This window comes from Cebidichthys violaceus, unplaced genomic scaffold (genome assembly GCF_023349555.1).
Source record: "Cebidichthys violaceus isolate CVI_PGR_0920_01 unplaced genomic scaffold, fCebVio1.0.p SCAF_34, whole genome shotgun sequence".
Taxonomy (NCBI): Eukaryota; Metazoa; Chordata; class Actinopteri; order Perciformes; family Stichaeidae; genus Cebidichthys; species Cebidichthys violaceus.
The window spans coordinates 449,607-476,299 of NW_027176528.1; the positions used below are offsets into that span (position 1 = coordinate 449,607).

The window sequence follows — 26,693 nt, forward strand, 5'->3', positions numbered from 1 at the left end:
ACAGGAAGGAAGGTTTAGGTAACAAAACTACTTAGTTAGGGCTAGGAAAAGACAGTGGTTGACGCGAATAACAATACCAACGAGTCACATGACTAACGATACTAACGAATCACGTCAACGTTGACCTGAGTGAAAGTCGTGCGTTTGTTTGACACCGTTGCCCTGAGAGTGTGATAACGATGTGAATGGGTTTACATTGATAGTGTGCAATCCCCGGTGCCACTGACCCAGAGTCGGTATGTCACTCGTACTAACATGTAACACTCGCGTCTCTAACGCTCCAGCTGGGTGCATTTCATTTTCATTTCACTTCATTTCACGTTGCGTTTGAAATAAATGTCTAAGTAGTAAAACTTAAAATGCTACTCTCCACTCCACCAACCGTCTATGAAGTGATCCGTTTCTGGCTCTGAGAGCTAAAGTGAGCCACCTGGTGTGTTCTTGTCTGTTGTCTGTGGGCCAGTGTGGACCCACTATGACGGCCTTCTCCCAGCAGATTGTCAACGACAGGCTGCGTGGGGAGCCGGCGACAATACCGGTTGGAGAGTGACGCTCACTGAATCACGTGCGGCGGCGGCTAAATGTCACTTTCTCAATCACGTGCATCGGTGTGCAAAACACACACACACACACACACACACACACACACACAGAGATATGCACCCACAGCAGCTGGAGAAGACGCTGCATGTCATTTCTTGCACATGTTCCCGACAATAAGCAGATGTCTCAGTATAATCTCCGCTCAGATCTTCATCAATAAAAGCCGTGCCCGCATCAGAATGACAATGAATTTCATGTCACGCTGCAGAAATGTCAGACAACACCGCGGCGACCCTGTAGACGAACGCACTTCAGAATGACAGCAAAACATGCGCATTTTGTGCGACACACACAGTACTTCTCATAATGTAACGGCATCTGTGGTGCGATTGATTTAATGGAGCACGGTCCAGTCACAGCAGATGCTGATTAACCAGTCCAAGCTACAGGTAATTGGGGGAGGGTTATAGTCATCATCATCACCATCACCATCATCACCACCGTGTTGAAGAGGTGAAGCATTTCCGAGAGACAACGTCCTGTGAAAAAGTGGCGCAATTAACCAGAGAGATTGAGATCCACCTGATGGATAACGGCGCACTTAGCGGTCGATGCCGTGATGCAGCCCATTAGACTGACGTCAGACCGTGGCGACCCATCCGTCTGAAACTTTATCATTTGACTGAGGTATGAATTAGTCCCCGGATATTCACACCCGTTCTGCGGTCGCTTCCGTACCAGAAGTCGGTTCGTTCGGTGTGGACCAAGGAAATAATAATAGGAACTTGATCTTAGGAGCCAATCTATAATTTGATTTTCCTCACCTTATGTATGATTTGTTAAAATGTCTCTGTGTAACTGCACCCTTGTTTGCTTCTTGATTACTCATTAGATCACACAATATACCCGTTCAGATTGTCTCTGATGGAGACGGAGACGAAAGACGTTCAAGCTCAAACCTCCAAAGCCTCTGACTCTCATTTTTGCTCCGAAATCCTCGTGATCAATCTTTCCTCTCTCTCTCTCTCTCTCTGGCCCCGTCTGTCCGTTATCTTCTCCCATTTGTCTGGGGTCTATTTTGGCCCCATCCATCCACAAACCACCCTATAAAGCTGACTTTTCTGGCCTGCCTCATCGCACAACATCGCCGCTCCCTCTGTCTAGCCTGAGGTCAGCTCGGGGAATGAGATGGAGCTGCGAAAAAGATAGTGGAGAAATGTCACCCGGGAATGAAATATTGATGGACGGAAAGGCCTCGCCTCTTGCCCTTGCCCGCGGGGCGTGGAGGGAGAGGCACGCAGTCGACGGGCAACGGAGAGGGAAAAAAAAAAAAAAAAAAGCCAAAACAAACACACTGATCCTGAGGAAAAGGAGGCAGACGGAGAGCGATGCGGGAACGCCACAATCCTGTCCGGCCTTTTCCCTCGGAGGTATCGTTATCTTCTCTCCCCCCCCCCTCCCCTCAGCCAACCATAATCAGATTCTCTTGCACTTCACTTGATGCGGTTTATTTTCAGCCCAAAGCCTTCCAGGCTTAACATATGATCCCCTTCTGGCAAATAAGGGAATCAATACGATGTAAATAAGGCGAGGGGAAATGAATCCCAACGTCATGAATTTGCATAACCACATGCAACGTAAGGCCAGGGTGAAATACGCCAGCCTTGTTTAAGAGTGAGCCGTCGGCATTGCTGTTGTAGCGAGCCTCAATCGCAAAGTAGGAGAGGCAGCAGGGAGACGTGTCCTCCCTCTGCTGCTGTTTGCTCTGCACAGAACACTCAAAACTCAACGACATGTCAAGGTGTGTTTTGTATGAAGAGCGATATATGAAGAATGGGACGGGCGATGTAGTCAGTTTATCAGGCCGTCACTCAAGTCGTCGTATAACTCAAGCGTAATAACGACTGTGCCGCGTGTGTGTGTGTGTGTGTGTGTGTGTGTGTGTGTGTGTGTGTGTGTGTGTGTGTGTGTGTGTGTGTGTGTGTGTGTGTGTGTGTGTGTGTGTGCGCTGATCTTTCACTCCATGGAACATGTCCGCCGGCAGCTTTGTCTGCCAACGAGAAGACAATGAAGCTCATTAGAGCCAAATCCAAATGCCGTCATATCAAATCTCCTCCAGGCACAAAGACCGATGTGTAAAAATACATTGTGTGTCTTCATCCGTCCCAGTGCCCCCCCCCCCACACACTCCTTTCCATCCGTGGCGTCAACAGGAAGGCTCTGGATTCCAGCCGGTTACAGTGAGCGTCGTGGGTTACTCACCATTGATCCATTTGGCCTCCGGGTCATGGACCTTGAACTCAGGCTTGAACAGATCCTCCACGGCCAGTTTGGTGTCGCTTCCAGCTTGGCTGTCGGCTGCAAAAAAAACAAGCCATTCATTATGAAGTCGCCTTACATTTTATTTATTGTAATCAGTCTTCGGCGTTCGCTGACCTTGGGATTCACTTCCACCACCACCATCATTTCTATGCTCTCCCGGCACCAACAAATAAAATAAAGTCAACCCTTAAAACGTACAACGCTGGTCTTAGAAAGCATCCTGGGAAACATAACTGTGTGTATGTCAGAGACTTAGCTTTTAAAACACATTTTGACATTGATCCTGACAAAATATTAAATATATTTTACCTTGAAATATCAATAATAGAGTCCAAAATATGATTTTTTTTTTTTGGGCTAATAAAAGGCTTGATATTAACATATACATGTATGTATGGATGCAAAATGTCAAAGGCATGTTTGAGGTAGTTTAGAGAGATCATTACCAACTGTAAAATATACTAAGTTCATATTTTATATTCATTCTTTTAATAGCCAAATTGTAAACAATCCTAATCAAAAAAGGTTTGTTTTCGTCATTCATTTTCATTTTAAATCTAATATCAGTCGATGTATCGGAACACTGGCTCAAACTATTAACGTGACGTATTCGTTTTAATGAATTTGGAATTGAGATTACACTTCAAACCCCCCCCCCCCCATGAAGTCAAACAGCGACATCCTGTTTCTTCGTCGCTGGAGACGACCTGAACCTTTATCATTACCTGCCTGCTTGACTGCAGCTCGGTCCTGTTTACCTGTACATCATCCACCGCCTCTGTTCAGACCTGCTGCCTCTGCTTGTTAACTCGTGCATCTTCACTTCTACCAGGAATCACTGAAGTGTTCCCGTGCGCTCCGCTCCTCGGCGTTCGGGTAATTTCCCTTGTTGCCTCGCTCACCAGCTTGGCACTTAAAGCTCCATTAATCAATATTTCTATAGCAACAATGCATCAAATATTGTGACAGGGATCCCTTATAGTGACAAACCCCACAGAGAAACATCACCCGACTCTCTTTTTTTCTTTTTGTTTTTGGTTTGACTTCCTGTCACTTATACAGTTCAGTTTGTTAATCGAGCAGACAGCGGTCACGCCACACAATACACGGTTTTCATGCTTAATAAATGGTAAACATTTGTTGGGCAGACAGATGTGTCGAGTGTCCTTTTAATCCAGATGTACATAAAGGTATGTATGAAAAAGATGCACACAGGGAAACATTCTTTTCACAGAATATGAACGTTACGGGGCTAGAAATTCCTTAAGTTATTCAAATGTTGCCCCTGGAAATGTTTCATTTTGAATTATGAAACGTTATTCCTTCAGAACGTGCCAGTCGAAAGCTCCTCCTGAATAGGACAGCTGCCGATTGTGAGCGGAACAGTAGGGCCAAGTCATTTTGAATGTCAGCCACATTGGCTTTCCTTGATAACTCCACACAGCATGTTTGTTTATGGAGGCAATGAAAGTCTAACCAACCGTGGAATACACCGGGGAGAGAGCACTGCGTGGGCACCGGATCGTGATGGTTCTTCATCTGTGGAACATTCAGCTTTTTCTTTCATCATTTTGGAAAAGCAGGTACACAGTTAATTAATGCTATTAAAGTAGTCAAAGAATAATAAGGATTATGCTGCTGTGTGATATTCAATTCAAATTTCAAAATCATTTTATTTTGCCTCAGAAGGCTTTACAACCTGTACACATGCGACACCCTCTGTCCCGGGACCCTCACATCTCCATGAATGAAGTGGAGAGGTTCAAGGTCTGAGGGGGTCTCACATGTCACCACACAGTCTTGAGTGGTGGGGGTTACATCGAGCGCAACCAGGCGGCAACCTCTGCGTCTGAAAAGCGCAGCCAACGCAGAAGTGCATTGAACTTGCATTCTTTCTAACGGCCATCAGGGGGCGACTCCTCAGGTTGAGAGTTGTCTTACGGCTTTATTAACCCTTTCACAGTCAAAGTTAATTGTAACGTTTTGGTCACCTAAAACAATGTCTTAGTCAGTTGTTAAGTTGTACACATAGACTGTATAGGAAGTATACGGCTCTGGTGGTGGTAGCGACCTGTCAATCACAAGGTAGCCCCGCCCCTAAAACATCCCCCGCTTTATGGTCTATTTGACTCTAAATGGACCCTAATGTACTAAATGAACATCATGCTGTATTGAAGAAGACTGGAAACTAGAGATTGAGACCATAAACTCATGTTCACAATGTTTACTTACTATTATATTATACTATCGCAACCAGAGGAGTCGCCTCCTGCTGGCCATTTGAAAGAATGCTCGTTTAGGACACTTGAAGGCAGTGGCTTCATCCTCTCATGTTACTTCTAGTTGCAAAAAAACAACATGGCGACGGCTTGAAATCAAGATGGCAACAGCCAAAATGCTGAACTTGAAGCTTCAAAACCGTAGTCCACAAACCCATGGATGATGTCACTGTGACTACGTCCAGTTTATTTCATTCAGTCTATGAGCACAACAGTGGGCACTGGTGTTCAAACATCCTCAGTGTAGTGCACACATCATATTTGTATCAATATTCATCATCTACATGTAAATATGTATTTCAAGATGCATTGGTTGTTTTTGAGGGGTGGGTCTTTGTTTCTTCTATTTGGTTGCAGAACTTACATTTGACATATTATTGCTTTTCCAAGTCAACATGGCTGACATGTTAGAAAACTGAACACGTCCCACAGACACAGAGCAACATTAGCATTCATTTGGAGTTGTGTTTCTAGCAACCTGACGAATGTAGGTCCAATGTTCACTCTCTTTTGTGTCGTGTGGTTCTGGTCAGGTAGAGTGAGATATCAATATCAAAGGTTTTTCACTCAAAACAGCTGCAAACAGCGTTGATGCGGCAGCGCGACTGTACCCAAGATGAACACCGAGAGTCCATACGACCCGAACAATGAGCTGAAAGAAGCTAAAGTGTTTGAACAGGTGGTGATTCTCTGTGGGCTCATATAAAACCAGACAGAAAATCCACTGCTCTTCTTTTACTGTCACCTTCTGATACTCATACTTTTGGATGAGCACTGAACCATACTCTCTTCGGGTGAAGGATAATCTGTTGATCCGTCCGCATTTAACAACCAAGAATATGAAATACTTCAATCTGCTTTGATTGTTTTTGGTCCCATGGTCGCAGCTGAACAAGTTTAACAAGAACAGAACAGACTTTGACCCTAAAACCAAACAATACACTAAAGAAAAGCAAAAACGCTTGGTAGAGCTGAAGTGAACGGCAGAGTTATGTGACAACAGCTTTCGCATCGCACAGTTATTAGATGCATTATTAAAAGGTGCAATGTGTGACATCTGGCCAGACATTTTTGCTTTAAAACACTCAGAAATTAACTAACATTAAGAACAGAATGTGAAGAGTTTACAGTGTTAGCCGTTATTGGGTTGCAGAGACATCTGCTGAAATGAGCATGCTAACCAGCTAGCCCCGGCCCGTCCTGTCTTGTAATACCGCCTTGCACCTAGAGAGGCGACAGTGAGTCACTGCGGCGTCCGTCCTGAGTCCAACACGAGAGGACAAAGAAGTAGAGCTGCCCCGAGGACGAGAGAGCGCCTCTTCTGCCAAGAGGAAAGCGATCCGAAGCTACGGGAGGCGGACGGACCTTCCGTTAGCAGCTAGCTTGAATTCAACCAGCGCAAACCCCAGCACCTCGGGTCTGATCTCAACTTTAAGCCGACGACACACATGGAGATCATAACCACAGATTATTCTCAGAGATTCAGCAGAATTGAATTTTGCATATTCTTGCCCTGCTGTTAGTTAGTAGTTGGCTTTTTTATTTCTAAAGTGCTTTAGTGAAATGCTGCCTCCTGTTTCTCTGAAGCATGTGGCGAGGGATTACACGGTGCACCTTTTAAGAAACCTCGATAAGAGCACTTTAGTTCTTTTTACACGGTACAACGTCGCATGTTATGTGAACTTTTAGGGCGGGAAAGTCTTGGAAGGCGCCACTGAAGCACGTAAAAAAAAAAAAAAAAAACACACGTAAAAACACATGTAAAAACACGTAAAAACACTTGAACCAGAGCAAATCACAGGACCTCTGAGACATGCAGGGCACAATCACAGCTGAGTGTTACCTGGTGTGAGGAGGATGACGGACATGGTGATTAGGGAGCAGACCACCAAGATGACCAGCAGAGCGATGGCAATCCCTTTCCAGTTCCTCTGAGGAGGACTCCCCCCACCCAGGTCCTGCAGAACGAGAGAGATGGGAGGTGAGAGTGGAGCGGCGGAGGCAAAGACTTCCCCCGGCTGTCTAGGCTGTGAATACGAATGAGTCTTTTTCACATTAAGTTTAACAGTTTTTGATATTTACCAATTGAAATGTAAAAAGCGAGATATTTGTTCAGAGGCGAACGTGAAAGCTGAATCACTGGGAGGCTCGGCGACGCAGGTCCGGCCCAATGTTCACATACTGCAGCACACAGCGGCGCTGCTCACAATACCTATTAACAAGGGTCACATTGAGGCTTTGTATTTTCAATTCGATCCTCTGCACGGTGAAGGATTTGCTATGAAGGGCTTTGCATGAGCCACACTGTAAGCCGGAAATGTGAAGCTTGCTGTGTCGGTGGCGGAGCGCTCACTATTTGCATGTTTCTGTCACTGCTCGGCCAACCTATCCTTTGAGTCACACATCCTGACCTGTGGAACACACACACACACACTTCCTGCTGAGGCCAAGAGTCACACTTTCAATGTTTGGTAGGTTAGAAATACAGCAACCGTTTGCATTCAAGGGCTCAGTCTGTCAAACCGACTGTCCAAAGACCTGGTTGGTGCAACTTTAGGAGCAACGGAAGTCAAGACGGCGGCTGGCGGTGACCCGGTTTTACACTCGGCTAACCCTTGGAGAATTATGGTGGCCGTAAAGTTATGTAAAAAATGAGAAAAGGTTCTCTAGAGCCCATTGTTTGGTTTGTCCGTTCTGGGCTACCGTAGAAACACGGCGACGCAACTATGCGACTATGTGAAGAACACCTTCACCAGAACACCATCAACAGATGCAGTTGATCGGATGAACCGTCCGTCAATCAAACTATTGGCAAAATAAACAAAACGAAAAGCCTTCCAGTCTCCAGTCCTGACAGAACCGAGGCTGTTGTGACCCCTCAAGACGGATTATGTTTGCCAGGTTAGGAATACGGCAGCCATTTGCATTCAAGGGCTCCGTCTGTCAAACCGACTGCAGAAAGATTTGGCTCCGGCAATCTGAGTGACCACAAAGTACACCGAGTGTGATATTATCTCCTCTATCCAGGAGAGTTTGTGAAAGCTTTCGCCTGCAACTCCATCTCTGAGTCCTGGTATTAGAGAGTCTTAAACGGGGTCTTCCACCACATCTGCTGCCTCTGATAAGATGCATTAAGCCCCCCCCCCCCCCCCCCCCCCTATACATTTCTCCTCACCGCGGCTCCTCTTGCCCTCAATTACTCACAAAACCCTGCCGGTGAAATACGGTGAAATCACCGACCACCAACCCACTACTGCATCTTGATTGGCTGGAGGGGAGGCGGAACAAAATGATTGCCAATTAAGAGTTGGGTTCCGCATCCGTCTCACACTTTCTCTGAAATCCTTTTTTTCTAAATACTTGGCGGTTTTTAAAAGCATTGGAGCTCACTTTTTCTATCCGACAGACTAGAGATGTCACACATACTGACCGATGGGTCGATTATGAATGAAGTACATCCAGTTTCTTTGTTTCTCACAGACCATATAGTAACAGAACTTTTGGCTGTTTCTGGCACTGACTAACAGTTGGACAGGAAGCATCGAGTACATCGCAGACACATGGTGCATGGATGCAGTGTTACGTTATTCACAGCCCCCGCCGGACTCATAAGACCGCTCTATTATCAGGTCCTGGGCGGCTGCTCATTTCATTAATACCGCAAAATACTGACGTGTCCTTGAAAACTGACAGCAACTCTAAATTGCCTTTGTGCCTCCATGCATGAGATTCTTACTCCCTCTTTTTTTCTTCACTTTCTCTCATTTTTCCTCCCCAAATTTCCTATTTAGCCACATCCGAATCACCAGCCTCAGTTTATTAACTCAATTACGAGCAACGATAGAACCACTAAGAGAATTTTGACCCGCTGAGTCTCTCCATTACCGTTATTATAAATCTTACAAACCTATTAGAATAAATGGGACAGCAATCCTTTTATCAAGATCGTTGGACCCTCATCATAAGTAAATACGTGTCCAAACGTCATCTCTAAATCTATGGAGACCAGAGGACAAGCTGAGGCCTTGATGATATTTCTTTTTGGAAAGATTATTTCTTGCAGAGAACCGAGTAGAAATGGGAGGGGGCGCATTAAAATGCAACACAAGTTCCCGTAACTTTGCAGCTATATTTCATGTGCTGCAATCATTCTGCTACCAAGAAGCTCGCTTCATGAACTCTTGTACAGCTTTGAACTAGTAAGCATTGCAGACATAGTTTCAGACAAAATCCTCACGACAAGTAAACAAAACAGAAATAGCTAAAGAGTATTTCAATTCAATTTATTTTATTTCTGTATAGCCCAAAATCACAAATCACAAATTTGCCTCGGAGGGCTTTCCAGGACCTTTACTCTCTCACATGTAGGGGCATCCAGAGGTGGGGTTGCAGGTTGCAGCCAACACTCTTTCCGTTCACCTCTTTTTTTTTTTAAAGCCATTCGCCTTGCTCAGAGGCCATCCTTAGGCCATAATACTACGGTGGCCTTCAGGTAACAAAAAAAAACACAAAACAACCCGTGAAAGGCTCTCACTAGAGCCAGTGTTTGGTTTGTCCATTCTGGGCTCCTGTAGATGTTAACGGCTAACTCTACGATAAGGAAAAGACAATTCTCGGTTTTGCGTATTTATACTGCATGATAATGAAAATTATGTTCTATTTCTACAAATAGATGCCCCGCAGTTTACATGCTTTGATTAAGCACATATTTATTTCTTAAGAAAGAAAAACACAATGGGTTTCATCTCTACGACACATTTGGCAACACCCAGCCTAACGCAAACAACTGAGTCATGTGCTATAATTCAAATCAGTGCTACGAGCATTTCAGTTTTCCTCTAGCTAATTTTCCATTTTAATATCTATCAGCATGTGATTTGCTTTCTGAATGTGTTGATTGACTTCACATAGAGGTGCCAGTATGTGCTACAGAGGGATCACTCAGTCTGGCCAGTAAGGATGAGAAAGGTTGTGCTCTTCCTTTTTATTTTTTAGAACTGTTGAGTACAGAAAAAGAACTATTTCTCTCAGAAGGAGGACGATTTGACAGCTTTCTTACAGCGAATAAAGCCATCGACCGATCAACGGACATCCTCACAACGTACACCATAGCGCACAACAACACGGAGGCACCGTAGTCCGACCCAAGATGGCGCACTTTGTTATTCCTTCCAACAGTGACGAAAGCGGCGCAGACCGGCTCCGCTTACTTTAAAGTCACATACACTGTGAAAACTCAGTACAATAGCTTACAGTAACTTAGGATTTACAGTAATTTAGCTAAGCTGGACGCTGCTCTGGGTCAACAGGATCCTGGTAGTTGGCGCTCCGCCTGCGTGAGCCTATTCAGACCGATCATTGAAAGTATTTCACATTTTCTTGCTGTTTATTCAACACTTCCTCGACGTGTGAAGTCCTCAAGTGTAAAGCGAGCCCTAGTGATTACAGTAAAGCCAAACCAACCTACTGACCCACTTGTGGGACATGCTGGTCTGACCTCTTACCAGGAGGAAGATTGATACCATTATTGTCTCTCTTTGTTCAGTACAGAAACGACTTCAAAGACATAACGGAGCTAGCGACTAGACAGCAACTATTTACTGTCTTGGTCCAGCTAGGCCTGTCTTAACAAAACCCAGCTGACAACACAATACCTTGAAGCGAGTAGCTTTTTATGCAATAGTGCCAATTTAGGAGCTGTTCAATGGCATGCTATTTGTGCTAAGCTAGGCTAATCAGGCCCTGAATCAAAGTGTCAAGACGGCAAACAAGCCTGTAGCGTATATATATTTCATAATTTAAAAGAACACCCGAGTAGCTTGTTGTCATGTTGGTATTAAACAGTCAGGAGGCTGCACTTCGGTTGCCACTTTGCAGAGCAGAGGGATTCGTGAGGAGAGCAGAAGACTGTGGATCAGCGGTAGAGCGGGGTCGTCCTTCAGTCAGAGGGTCGGTGGCCCCGCTAGTCCATGTCGATGTGTCCTTGGGCAAGACACTCAACTTTGTTAGTTAGTTCTGATGGGCAGGTGGCACCTTGCATGGTAGCTCCTGCTATCAGTGTATGAATGGGTGTGAATGGGTGAGACTAAAGCGCTGTACAAGCACAGACCGTTTGCCATTGGCTAAAAGTATTCACACTGTTGCTGCAAGTGGTCTTCAAAACACAGACTTCTGTGTTTTTTATTGGTCAGAGTCGATGTCTTTGTTCCCTCTTCTCATGAAGTTAATATCCAAAGGCAGACAGATCAAGCCTTCTATACGTTCTCATCCTACTGATCAAGATCAGTTTCACTTCTGAGCGTTCCGCTTCCGCACAGAGTGTGTAGAGCAGAGTTACAGTGGTCTGGGGAAATAAAATAAATACAGCAATAAATAAAAAAACTTTTCTTTTTTCTTCCTTTTTCTTTTTATCTATTGAATTTCTGATATTAGTCCGCCTGATGAACGGGCTGCTATCAGCTTCTTAGGACGACTTTACGGAGGTCAAAGTTGGTACGGATCCAACGGATGGATGTTTCAGAAGCGCTTATACACTTTCGGATGATCAACTCTTTTTTGTTGGTCTCTGCACTGACTCTCACCACACCGAGGCACGGGCTCCGATTTATGGATGGCCTTAGACAAAACCTCGGGAAATATACAGCGACAACCGACACACACACACACACACACACACACACACACACACACACAAGCGGCATAATTACAGGGATTGGAGATCAAAAGTTTACAGATGCACGAACGGAAAGTAATGACTAATGCCACGGAAATGATTTAGTAAAAAGGCTCTCGTCATATGAACATAAATCGTAGGCATAAAAATAACACGACTATACAGCAGTACAGTCATAAAGACGGCAACATAACAGCATAGAGGCCCACCTATAGAGTGCTGCAGAGTTGAGTCATAAACCCTGAAATGTTGGTTGCTGTCGGTCGGTGTGCGCTGTGTGTTACAAACAATTAAAGTAAAATGAAGAGAATACTTCTGCTGAATGTCCTGAACATACCTGAATGTGTAAAAACGTATATTAAAATGCCTCTTTATTTCACTTCCATCCGTTATTATTGAATTATTCAACCGCAGACAACAATTAGAACCCTCATTTAATTAAACCGACTCCGGCTGTAATTCTCCCCGACTCTCTGGAACAAATGCCATCACACTCAATCAATGCAATCAATTATTCATCAGGTCAAGTAGACCGCAGGAAATAATGGGACACATTTGTTGTCGGGGGGGGGGCAGAGCTGAGTGAACAGTGATGATAGCGCCATCAGGGTTAGTCAGAGGACATGTTACAACTGTCTTCACACTGCGAGCGGTAATTGCAATGACTAGTAAAACGATCTTCTCCTGTAAGTAGAATTTGCATAATTCAAATCATGCAATTTAAAAAAAAAAAAATATTTTTTTTTTACACAATTTCCCGTGTGGACCGTGTCCGTTGTGGTGAGGTTATTCCACGACGTGTTCAATAATCAATGTCTGGAAGGCATTTCAATCAGAAAAGCAAAGCGATGGAGGAAAACCTCCCCAGATTGCCACGAAGCGGTCCCTCGGCAATCATGTGGCTCAGTCGCGCTATCGGAGGCCATTTTCTATAATCACATCATCTGTCTGTAAAATGGCAAGGATTGCCTTCAAACACCGAGGGAAAACAACTCCGTACGGAAAAAAAAGCACATCGTCACAGGAAGCCTACGACGAGAGCAGAGCGGCGGCGCGACCGGAGAGAGAGGCCGGTTCCTGCCTGACTGTGTATTTAAACAACGTGCGCTGCGTTGTATTCACTTTATGATCAGCCTGCATTTGGCATGGTACTGCGATGCTGTTGTCGGAGGTGCACAGCGGAACACGCGAGCCGAGCGCGGGTTACGAGAGAGGTTGAGAATCAAATGTGACGACGTGTTTCGAGTGACGCTTCTCGGTGTCACGAAAAAAAAAAAAAAAGAATGTCATCTTTGTTGCACTTTATAATAACCATCATTATTCATAGTAAAATGATAGTTAATACAACTTTTAGTGAATGGTTATTTTACTATCAACAGCCAATTAAATAATGAGTGTTTAGCAATTCTAAGCATGGTCGTTTAACCAGTTTATCGTTGCAAACATTGTGACACTTTATGAAATATAGTAAGTATTTGTTCTGTTTGACTGTTATAAAGCTACAGCTGCCGATTGTAATAATGTGTTGAATGGTTGATGAATAGTTAATAAAGCATCTTTAAACAGTATTAGATGGAGAGTTGTGTTGTCACTGGTTATCAATTGTTTATAGATGTTTCAATTTCTTAAGGTTTCCAAATGTGTATCTTTAATAGGATAAACTGTTAATATTTTACTCAGGAGATCGGTGGTTCGATCCCCTACTCCTCCAGTCCAAGTCAATGTGTCGTTGAGCAACAGAATCTATTTAATAATAACATAACACTACTAATTATCATTTCATTGTTAATGGTACAATAACATCAACTTAAGTTGAATTAACTATCAATTAACCATGCGTTAATGCCGGTTGTTATGACGCAGTCAATTAGGCATGAACAGACATTGTCATTTTAATGTAAGAAATACGTCATATTTCTAATATCTCTCATCCCCCACACACACTCCCCTGTACTTATTGTGCTCATTGCTGGCTAATTTCCTCAGAGGGAGAGGCTGAGAATGATAAGACATTTTGTAAAATTAGAATGCTAATGCTGCCTTTCAGATGTTTGATTAAGACCCCTGCCATCTTCATCAAACTCTCAGCTAATAAGCGTATTCCCCACCGGCTTTCTGTGCAAGCGCGTGCGCGTGCGTGCGTGTGTGTGTGTGTGTGTGTGTGTGTGTGTGTGTGTGCGTGCGCGCAGACGTACATGCAACCCGCTGTCGAACGCGTCGATGCTATTTATAGAGTCATCATCCTGGACTCTGACCTTGGAGAGAGTGTGACAAATGACAAGCAGCATTTCGGCAGGAGCCGAAGCCATTTGAACAATGGCAGCGGGTCGGAGAGGGAGAACAACAAAAAAAGAGAAAAGAAATAATGCCATCTGTACTGGCTTATTTTTGTTTACCCATGAAACACCATTTCTCAATGCCTCGTGAATCATTGACAGCAACAGCCAAAGCCACGCTGGGGTCGTGAGGCTTAACATCTGAAATTGATCCACTGGCTAATGGGAAACGGCAGGCTTAGCTACATGTTGTCAGCGAATTGTATTTAGCATTATCAGCCTTGCCCTGAAGGACACAGCCATTGGCCTTTTGGTCCATGTGGGATAATTCGCAATTAGTCACTGTCCCGGCCATATTGGTTTCAGATACACTGGGCTGTTGACTCACACAGCGTGGCAACGGTATCACTGTATATTAAATATGAACGCTGACATTAGAGCGCAGGGGCAACGGAAACACAGCAGTGGGAAACCAGGGACTGTGCTCAAAAAAAAAAAAAAAGGGGATTGTGCTGTTATGGAAGTCTCAATGGAGGAGTGGTGAGACGTATCAAACCGGAGGCTTCATAACCCAAACCAAATGGGTGGCGCCACGATGACTAAAGTCCACTTCTTAAACCGTTTCTGGTTGCTTATTCTATTTCTGTGCGCGGCACAAAAACACCTCTGCGTCACTGTTTATGCAGTAAAGTTATTAGAGGATGAAAAAAAAAAAATACACTGTAGCCTCGCACGCCTTCCTCTGGGACATGCATGTAGCGGCGGTCGTAATAAAAAAAAGCGACACGAAGAGGTACCTCTGCGTTTTAAACAATTACTCGGACTCGGCCTTCGCCCGTGTTAAACCAACGCCGGGGAAATAATAGAGAGAGGCAGCGGAAATAGAACTGACCTTCAAACAAACAGAGAGTTAAAATTACAGAGGGCGAAATGGGTCGAGGCAGAGTTAAGCCTATTCAGCTCAGGCAATTCAAACTCGCTATTGATTTTTTTTTCTTTAAAAAAAAAGTCTAAATATTTGATTCTCGTTAACGATCCCTTACTCCGTCCGAGTGCCTCTTTTCGCCGTATATGGGACTGTAGGGTGGAATCATTTGAGGTAAATGCTGGTAAATGGTAAATAGACTGTACTTTTACAGCGCTTTTCTCGTCTTCCGACCACTTAAAGCACTTTAACACTACATGTCATCGGTCATTCAATTTATCTTTATTTGCAGAACTGACGTTGAGGTCCTCTCAGGGATTTTTTTATTTAAACCAGTCAGTCAGAGAAAAGTCAAATTTAGCTATTACATTAGCAGTGTACTTGACATTACTCAATAATACTTAAATAGCCATGGCATTTAAAGGTGTCGTATTTAAACTGATAACAGCTAGCATGCTGGGAGTTTTAAACGGGATTTTCACTGACCCGATCTCCCTGAAATATGTAAACTCGTGACACAACGCGTAGCTCGGTCCGCGGCACTGACTGCCCTTTGACCCTGTTAGCTCGCCAAAGCTGCTTATGCTAACGTTAGCTTTAGCCTCTTGGAGAGACTGCATAGCCCAGAATTCTCAGCTTGTACTCACAGAAAATATGTGAGCCGGTGACACAGAACAGTCTCTCACATCAACGCGTTCAAATAATACAGCTCGGTCCGTGGCACTGACTACCCTCTGACCCTGTTAGCTCGCCAAAGCTGCTTATGCTAACGTTAGCTTTAGCCTCTTGGAGAGACTGCACAGTTGTCTTTATAGCCCGTGTAATTAACTGTAACTGGTTCACACTTTCACTTTACTATAACTTGTTGAGATTATTATGTAAGGTATAATTAAATCTGGTGGCTTTCTAGTGGAAAAATGATTCATAATTTAGCAATAAGACAGACTACTGTAGACAATATGAGGTACAGCTGTGCCTTTCACTTTATAAATACAATACCTGTGTAGTGTATGCTAATAAAAAACGCTAGTGATGTTCCATTTCATTCTAAAATTACAAAACCATTGACACGATGCCTCTCAATGACTTTTGTTCCCGTGCTGTAGATATTTACATGACATAGGTGACATGACCATTGGTACTTTACATGTTCAACACAAGACACAGTGGAGCCTTAATGTAAACGTCAGCTGTTTAAGCGCCTGTCGTAGCAGTTTACATGATGGGAGCTGACTTCTATTGCATGTTCTGTTTGGGATGAAATGACGCAAAACGTGATGCAAATGAAACATTCTGTAATCGGTTTGAAATGTTTATTTGAACGACGCACCGTTAGCTGTGAGCCACCAGCTCCGACGTCGCCATTTTGAGAGCTGTGTGGAGTCAATCCCTCCATCATAGATATCCTCTGAATGTGACATTTTAAACACAGGATCAGTACAGAATGGGGCACAGGCTCTGCGATTAATATTACATTTTCTGAATCTGAATTTCGCCTAATGACATTTTAATATTTTTTTTTCTGGTTTGCTAATTCCAATGTTAGCCTCATTGAAGTCACGGATGCTCAAACAGTGAGTAATGCCTTCTTTTATTAGACAAACAAAGGCCTGAAGAGGGTTTAATGAGATGTATTCATGTGTTTTAGACCATTATATTGGATGCATTTAAGCTCAAACCACCTACCATATGAGAGGGGCATAGGGCAATACAAGAAATTCCATTAATCAGCCTTTACTTTGAATTCGCTCTGCACATTTGAATGCGATATTATATAATTTACATGGTGGGCGCCATAGCCTTTGTCTGTCCCCTGCAGTCGAATCTCCGATTTGAACGCAATTAGACACAGTTGACTACATTCCTTGGCAAATTACACTCCAGGCGGTGGATAAGATTGTAGCCATTTCCTCCCAATTCAAAAACAAATCTCATTTATCTGGAGAAATAAAAACTGAAAGGAGAACCTGACATCAGCACAGCATTAGCAACAAAGGCTCATCGACATGGGGCTGAATGTGTCTGTGTGAAGACAGGAAATTGTCTCTCTGTGTGTGGTTGAAAAGTGGAGCTCTGCTGTTTTGTTTTTTTTTTTACACCTATAGAGTGACATTGGAGGATTCGGCGGGCACTGAGCTATAAAATTGCTAGTTGAGAGGGCATTAGTGGGGGCGGAGAGGTGGAGAGGGAAGGCGGCTGGTTAACAGGGGAACTCTTGAGCCCGGGTAGAGTTTTGACAACGCATTCTATACACTAAATAACGAGATAGATTGTTCTTCATTGCTTTCCAAAGAGACCTATTTGAGCGTTTTCTCATCTGACGGCCAGGATGTCAGTGTTTATCAGTGCCTTACAAAACGCACAGTATACCACCTTTCCTCAAGTGACTCGTGAGCAGTTCATGATTTAGATTTGGGATGTCTGGCTTCCAACCAGGGCTGCTAGATCATGGCAAAAATCATAATCACGATTATTTGTTGGTCACTATAGAGGTCAAGATTATTCAACAAGATGATTCATTGACTTTGAAAACGCCATGACTTAAAAAATGAAATGTTGTGGCAACATTTTCAAGTTGAATGTATCAATCAAGTGCACTTTGCAAGCAAAATGAAGAGATTCATGAAGAACACGTGTGTGCTCGAGTAAACACTTTGCTGTAATGGATGCTTCTGCAGGAAAAGCTTGCGCAGTTCTTCCCACAGAGCCCCAGATTTGGTTTGCGGAGCTGCAGGCCTCCATCAGTTGTCTAACAGGATGTGTTCAGGCACTGTACTGAGTCTAGTTCAAAGGGCCCTTTGGCAGCACTCAGAGCCAACACACAATCACAGTAGTTTGTATAAAAAAAATAGGAAATAGACTTGAAGTGTAAAAACACACACCGCTCCGTTAGGCCAACACCAACAGGCAAGAACGCCTCGTGTCAAGGTAGAGAAACATGACAGAAAAATGAATTTTCAAAACCAACATGTTACTTTCTATAACACATAATATGTCCTCCGGTCTGTAGAAATAAGCCAATTGTACAGTTCTCTTCATCAAAGAAAAGCTCCAGAGGAAGTTGAGGCTCGTGTAATGAAGGTGCTCTTTAGCAGTGAAAGACGAGAGCTTTGCACCTTTGTTCTTTGTTTGAATTCACAGCACAGTGTGTTGACACAGTGACAGAACCAGCAGCGGCAGAATATGGTTTTCAACTTGAGGTGTTAACAAGAGAACAAGTTGAATACTTTCACAAGGAATTATTCCTGAACTTATTACTTGTAGTGGTACCATGGTGACAGTCAAAGTCCATCAGTGTACCACACACACACACACACACACACACACACACACACACACACACACACACACACAGCTCAATCACAGAACTATAACACGGTTACTCTGTTGTTTGGTTAAATCTTTGCACTACTGTTTAGTTAGTTCATTTAATATTATCCTATTTCATTGTATATATTGTGCATCCATCCACCCACCCACCCACCCACCCACCCACCTACCTACCTACCTACCTACCTACCTACCTACCTACCTACCTACCTACCTACCTACCTACCTATCTACCTATCTATCTATTGACGTTGGGATTTAGCGTGTCACGCGTCATAATCAAATCAAACACAGTGATACACTGAATGTGTCATGGCTGAAGTGTAGATTAGTCGTAAAGGAACAACGTTTTGTGGGATTGTAAGAAATTTGATTTGGCAAAAAGAACGCAAGGAGTCAGACTATCAGACAAAACGGACGTTTGATTTGTAACCACTAAGTTGGCCCCTCCTCCCTCGGCACGGTGATGGTTAGGGCGTTTGCCAGCGAGTGAAAGCCGATTCATTTGTGTGTGGAATGTTTAACAAGTTTTCTCTGCTTAGCCTTTTTGCCTCACTGTATTTGCGTTTTTTTCCAGGCGGTGTCCGCCATTTTTGTAGTTTCCACTTGAACGTGACGCCCAGCAATGTCCCAAATAAAATAATAAAATACAGGCAGAGGGTTAGGGTCTCTGCAGATACTGACTTCTGCAACGTCGTGCTTCTCATTGTGACATTAATAATAATGAACAGTTTAGTGAAATATCGGTGAAATCTACTTGTGCACACAACTAGGGCGAGTTAGTTGGGTTGGTCAAAGTTGAACCATGCAGTTCATCTTTCATTTTATACTGTGCTACATTCTCTAAGAAATACGTTTGGCTAACCTAGATTAACTTAATTTAGTTTAGTGAACATTTATTAACCACACTATATATTCACATTTGATTTATTTTGACTGTAAAACCTGCTCTGTTTAACGGTTATTTGCTGTAATCTTGAAGGTATTTGTCGGGGAACTTTGCTGCCAGTGTTTTTACCTTTTTACCGTCTTCTTTTTTCCCCACAGTGTAAATACATGCGGGGGTCTATCTATCTGGAGAGTGCTATCAATATCAGTGCCCTTCCAGATGAGCCTTTGATTATCTACCCCGGGGAGAGGAATCGATCCGCCTGCTCCGAGTGCTTAGAGAAGTCCTAGAAGTGCAGAAAACCGTGTTTGCCAGAAACACTGCTGCACTTCATCTGAGCTCAGCTGATGAACTAGTGATGAGGAAAGGCCTGGCAGGGGCCACCATGTCAATGTTAATGAGAGCAATATTAATGGAATGAACTGATAATATCTATATATATATATATATATATCTCTGTATTTCAATATTGGGGAGAAACGGTGCCAATGGCATATAGTAAGTACAATTGAGTTAAATATGTAACTATGCCACACATGGCATAAACAGTCCATGCTTCCACTTCATGGACACTCTATGATGAGGTCACAAGATCAGAATGACAAACAATCAGTATTTCAATTACAAAGAAAGAAACAAATATCAACATGATCAGAAGGTAAAATGAATAACAATAGTGTGCCTTTCTGTGTTGCTCATGTAATGACAAATTCCATGCAATGTATATATATATATATATATATATATATATATATATATATATATATATACACATACAGAGAGAGAGAGAGAGAGAGAGAGAGAGAGAGAGTTTCTTTGAACATATACATACTAATGCTTAAAAACAAAATTGAAACAATATTAGAAACTTTTGTTTACAATGGGGAAAAATAGAAAGATATCCAAAATGATATATATATATATATATATATATATATATATATATATTTCCCAAAGGCAAATGTTATTTTTACCAAAAGTGGCAGATTTGAGTTAGATATGATCCGGCAGTAAATCGTGGGCCAATGGGAGGTCACAGTGAACCTCGGGGGGGAATACAGTCACCAGGTGGGAACTCTGCCCACCTGGTGACTGTATCAAAGCACTAACACCAACAACCCTTACAACACCTCATACAGCACTGTGAAGCTGGAGCTCTTCAGTCATATGAATATTGATCAATATTCATGATTTGTATTAAATGCTTTAAGGAGGTTTGTGTTATTTGTAACATGCTAAATGGATATAAAGTTTTGAACATGAGGACCACCTCAGAATACTTTACAAATGAATAAATGTTGTATATCAGTCCCAGTTGTACTCACAGTTGCATCCATATCCAAAGATCTTGGTTAAAATAATCGCATTTCAAATTGAGATTACATCCAGAAGGCGAGGATAGAAATCTTCATTTTACTTTACTTTTTTTCATTTGTTGTATTTTAGTCATTTATTCTGGAACGGTAACATGAATATGTTTACTAACAATGGATTATTCAGCACCAAGCCTTACAATGGAGACAAGAAATATGCATATAAGCCTTATCGTTACCACATGTCAATCCACAAAAGAGAGGGCGACAATAGAACCTTTGTTCAGGGCCACCGAAATCATAGTCGAGGCTGTCAAAGGAAAACGTTAAATATATATATATATATATATATATATATATATATATATATATATATATATATATATATATATATATATATATATATATCTCGCTGGCTGTAGATTGCATCATGAGGCAAATGTTTGGAAAGCTCAACAAGAAGCACAGTAAACCGCACAGAGAAAGCTCATGTTTACCAGGCTGTGTGTGCTTTGTAGCAAAGAATAAACAAGAGAGGAACACGTTGCGTCAGAGCGAGCGTCTCTGAACATTTGTTGTTGCAATTCTTCTTTTCATTCCTGCTGTTGTTCACGAGACAATTATGTGGTTTACCGAGAGCCGAGAATGGACCAGATGTACCCAGCATTACAATGTAAGATTTGAGCAGCCAGGGAAAAATGTATGGAACCCTAAACGCATCCTAACGCAGCGGCAACAACTAGCTGGAGCGTTAGTCCATCCGTCTTCACACTTAGTAGGTGTATTTCTGAGGAAGGAAGTGCCATGTTGAGTGGGACCTTTTGAGATATATAGAGGATGTGTGTATTAATAGTGCATGAGAGCAGAGATCTATGGACATATTTTTTGTATTCATTTTCTCAACAACCGTTTAGCCAAACAACTTCACACCAGTCAGGTGTGTCGCTCAGGACTCAAAGGACGCGTAGGATGGAGTGTGGAGTTATTTGGATGAGCGCTTTTTGAAGCAGCAATACCGGAGGCCAAGCAATCAGCATATCTCAAACAGACAGCATAGTTCACTCCATATATAAAAAGATGTTCCTCAGGAAAAGGTGGTTACCAGGCTGAGAAGTGAAACCAAAGCAGAAGTGCTTTAAACCTGCATTCTGTCTAATGGCCATCAGGGGGCGACTCCTCTGGTTGTATAGAAGTCTAGTCTAAAATGACTCTACTTCTCTCTTGATTTATTCCCTCAGTAAACATTGCAAACATGAGTTTATGATCTCAATCTCTAGTTTCAAGTCTTCTTCAATACAGCATGATGTTCATTTAGTAAACAATGGTCCATTTAGAGACCATAAAGTCGACGCCCACTTCTTATACAGTCTACGTTGGTTACTCCCGAACCCATCTGAGTGGATTAAGGTACCCATGTGTGTTCCACACCGACTGTTCCTTCTCCCTAATTCCCGCTATCTCAGGTTTGACTGCAGTCTGTCCCCTGTCTGTGCCACAGCTGGTGACTCAAACTTTTGTAATTGCCTTTTAATCCTTTTTGAGGAAAGAACATGTGTCAGCGTCGGTTAATTCGGGGCACCGCTCGCCTCAGGATACAGGGAGCTTATGACACGAAGGTCACAAGTGTGAATCACCACTCTGGCTGGGACATTTTGGACGGAAAAGTCAATGTGTAAGAGGCGCACTGTCCCCTGCTCCAACAACTGTCTGCCAGGTGTCTCTGCGCAAAGCCCAATCAGGAGGCAGGAGGAGTTCCAACCGCTGCATTAAATCTGAGAGCGAAAAAAGCAAGTATGAAAATCAAACCGAAATGAAACGAACGCCAATCTAAATCTAAAACCGCAGATGGGAAAGCAAAACTCATTTCATACGTCTAGTGAGCGCAAATAAATTATTCCCGTACCTCTGAATTGTGTAAGCACATTTGTGATATTTTCTAAATGTGCTTCTCTGTGAACTATACCTCAGTATTCAGAGGGAGGTGAGCGCGGACGTGGGCGGAACATTCATTGGGACGACCTTTTACCACATTCGCGCTAAATATTCCAATCGACTGCTACAGTATTTACAGCAGCCTTGTCCCTTTCTTTCTCTCTTTCCCGTCCCTCAGCGAATGTCCTGCATGTGGACACGTTAAGCCTGCGACCGACAATGGATTCCCTTTATTTGTGAAGTCGGAGAGAATAAGGGATTTCCTTCAGCATAAGTTCTGGATTTTTCCAACGGTAGACGAGGGCTACTGTAGATGTTTGTTCTTTTGAAATGTATTGTGTAGAAAGATTAGGGTAACGACAAATAAACTATGGTTAAGGTTAGGCAACTAAACAACTTAGTTCAGGTAAAGACTGTAATTATGGTTAATAAAAAAGTAAAGTAGGTCTGTGACGAGGCGCAAACTCAGATTTTTCACTGTTAACTAAAAATACCTGAAAGCGTCAATCAATGTATTTATAATTATACATCAAAACCAATGCGTTTAGTTTTCACATTGTGTTTCTGCTGCCCTAAAGTTGCAAAAATATTTTTTTTTGCAAGTTTAATCATAGCAGAGTAGTTCAGAAAATGTTCATACGAGTTGTTTTTGGTTCATTATTAACTTTGTGTGGATATATAAGAATATGTGTATCTAAGTCTTTCAGTGCTTCACACTCCCATCTCCATGTGACCACCCGCTCTGATTGCTATCAGCTGATTAAATGTCAGATATAAGCACAGGTCTGAGGTGGTACGGCCCAAATACTCCTGAAAAATAAAATGATGATGATGATGATGATGATGATGCATATGAAGGTGATCGGGGTGGAGGATCGGTAAAAACATTTTTTTTATATATTTACGTCTGTAGCTTAAATAATGTGACAGACGTTATGATGTTTCACTAAAACTAACCAAGTAGATTTGTTGCGTTTTTTTTTTTTTTTTTCTTCAATTTGAATTACATGGGATGCACACTATGGTCTTATTGTCTTGTCTGTGTTTCCAGAGTTGATATAAAAATAAAGAAAACATATATTTAACTGTGCTTTCTTTGTTAGCTAGGTTAGTGACGTGACGACATGGGTCAGAAGGTCACAGACCGCGGCAAATAGGTAGCTAACGTTAGCACCGATTTTTCCTGAGGAGAAAATGAAACGCAAATTCAAAAGTGGTACCCAAAACAAAAGCTTGAGTTTTGATATCTTGGGGGGAGGGGGCTCATTTTGCTCCATCTGAAGCATTCTAAAGTTAGTGATGACAACTGAAAATGGCCATTTTGAAGAGCTGGTATCATTCGAAGCGGTACGACTCTAACCGATCTCCACCTTAGCGCCTCGTCTACTCACCTCATTTTGTCCTCCTGAGCCTCTCTAAATCAACTGGTCATTAACTCCTTTGTACATTGCTGCTTTCCCACCTGTCCTCTCTTCAACTTCTCTCTGCATTTCTTCCTCTTAATTCTCCTCTCATCTTTCTCCATCTCTAATCACTCATAACTCCTTCTTTCTCTTCTTCCCCGTCCTTCCCCATGCTTCTCTCTCTCTCTCTCTCTCTCTCTCTCTCTCTCTCTCTCTCTCTCTCTCTCTATCTCTCTCTCTCTCTCTGATGCCGCTGTAAAACAGCAGCAGCAGCAGCAGCAGCAATGTCCTGGACATTCTCTCCATTAGTGTGAATTACAGCTTGGCGGGCCAGAGGATCGCGCCGTGTGAAAGCGCTCCTCTTACTCACAATAAGGTAGGCATCCATTTCTCCTAACGCTTTCCCTTTTGTCCCCGAAGCACACAGGCAACACAACAGCTCCATTAACAAAGCGAGGCGGGACGCTCCGGCTGACCGGGCGGCGAGCGCAATCCACCCTGGCTGACGGCGTGGAGCCGGGGCCCCCCGGCCCACGGGGTCACGCGGAGAGGTCGACCCCTCGCTCAGCCGGCATTATGTCTGCCGTTGCAGACGGCGGGGACGCAGCTTGAGACCGGCCAATGTCAAATGAGTCGGTTTGTTCTCAGCTTTTTCTCTCCCAGTGGAAGTAAAGAGGGATCGGCCACGCTGTACAGCTTCACTGTCAAGAGTGCTCCAGAGCTCAGAGTGGCCTCTTAAAGCACATCGCGAGGGAACGGGGAAAGTCTGGGCTGCGGTGTCACATCAACAATAATCTTCCACCTATTTCTAAGGCTTTTTATCGCTATCAGGGTTCACTATAAAAAAAAGGCCATCCATTCATTTTCTAGCATCACTTTATGTTGTGCGGCCCGGACAGGTCTATCACGGGGCTGACACATAAACACTCGACAGAAAACCATTTAGACTTTCCAATCCGCCTGACCGGCCTTGTCTTGGGACCGTGGGAGGACACCTGACAACCCCCACGCAGAGATGAGGAGACATTTTGAACACAGTGAACTCAAACCCGGAAGCTTCAGACTGCTAACCGCCGCGACACCGAGACGCCATTAGTCCTGATGAATTGCGTACGATTGAGTCGTTACGGCGCTTGGTGCGTCACGAGCCGACACGTCAACGGCTCTGGTTCTTAGGGGCTCTTCTGCTTGATCGTGACTTCCTTCCAGCAGGCGGTTGAGGCAACCCAAACCCGGTAACTACATTACCCACATTGCAACTCAAACGCCAGACAGTTTGGTCTTAATGCCACTTTCCCACAGTGGCACTACTCGACCACCTGCGAACCGACCGATCTCACTCCCAACTCATCAAACGTTGTCTGTAGGAGACGCGGCGGGCTTTCAGCCGACTCCAGTGTAAAGCGTCATTATCAGACATATAGCAGAGAGAGTGACGTATTTTCAAATAGCCAGACTTTCACCCAGGAGACCTCTGTTCATGTCCTGTGTGAAACCAAATCAATGTTGACTTATTTCACCTTATTTTTGTATTACGTAACTTCCAAACTTTGCTAACACCTGAGAGTTGTTTCACCTAACAGACATACTTATCCTAACCCAAACCAGGATCTTTTCCTAAACCTACCCAAGAACTTTTGTTGCCCGAAACTAACCCTGTAGATTTATCGTGTGAATCAATAAAGATTAAGTAAACCTACGGTTCAAGTTGATTTCAAAAAGACAGACTGAAGCTCACGCCCTGAAGTAAGAGCATAGTTGCAGCCAGTTCGACCACAAACCTCCTTCTTGGCTAACCCTAATCAAGTCATACATCTTGAATGCAAACAATCAAATATCCTTCAGTTTTCAAACTGGTTGTCCTGAAAAAGAAAAATCAAATGAATCCATTTAAAGCTCCCCGTAAAAAGGGACGTCCAGATACATGCAGCACAAACACAATCATCTGTTAAATGACGTCATGTCGAGAGAGCTCTAAAAACATGTTGACCCATCCTGTATGCTACTGGTAGAACCAAAGAACGGGTCGGTTATCTAACCAGACAGAAATACTAGAAACCGTGGAGCTGCACAGTTCCTCACACTTCACCATCAACGTTATATGTTCGGCAAGATCCCTTTTCCTTGCTACACTGACTGAACCACAAACTAAAAAGGACTCAACTGTCCACCCACACACACACACACACACACACACACACACTCTAAAGGCTCAGTTTTCTCCTCCACCTATTATTTAAAGGTCCCTCAGCATTTCCCCTCTTTCGTAACTCCCCTCAGCATCGTCATGCAGCTTCGATGCACACTAACCCTCTTAAGAGCCGAGAGGCTGTGTACACAGGCCGTGGGTTGACACAGCCCTGGGACGGTAATAGCTGCTGCTGTCACCCCCCCCCCCCCATGCCCACAGGCCTGACGAAGCTCACGCAATAACTATTATAATAATAATAACAGCGATCGAATAACTCACCACGTTTTAGTCCTTCCATCATCTGACTTTGTCATCTTTAAATATTTGAAAACGTCGCGATTTTTTTTTTAATTGACCCTTTAGACATTAAAAAAAACGATGTCTTCTTGGTGTCCCGCAGCCGTTTTGCACTCAACACGTTAGATCATTGAATCCACAGTCGACACAAAGAAGAGCAGCGTCGGAACAATCGGGATGACCGCAGCAGCAGCAGGCTCCATGAACAGCTCCTCAGCAGCGCAGTAGTACAGTATCAACGCTAATTAAGTTCTCTGCTCACACAAAGAATCAACATGACTTTTTTAAAGGGCCCGGGGCCACTGAGCTATCGTTTTTCT

The 26,693-nt window shown here is 43.4% G+C and overlaps 1 protein-coding gene across 3 annotated transcripts in view; it reads right to left on the reverse strand.

Annotated features, from left to right (window-relative positions):
- LOC137883609 (inactive dipeptidyl peptidase 10-like) overlaps nt 1-26,693 on the reverse strand; it is a 183,253-nt gene that overhangs the window by 70,309 nt on the left and 86,251 nt on the right. For all 3 annotated transcript variants that reach the window (XM_068725155.1, XM_068725157.1, XM_068725156.1), the window contains 2 exons: nt 6,988-7,102; nt 2,806-2,901 (listed from right to left, as the gene is read on the reverse strand). In XM_068725155.1, the coding sequence (XP_068581256.1) occupies nt 2,806-2,901; nt 6,988-7,102 (211 nt within the window). The remainder of the gene's footprint in view (nt 1-2,805; nt 2,902-6,987; nt 7,103-26,693) is intronic.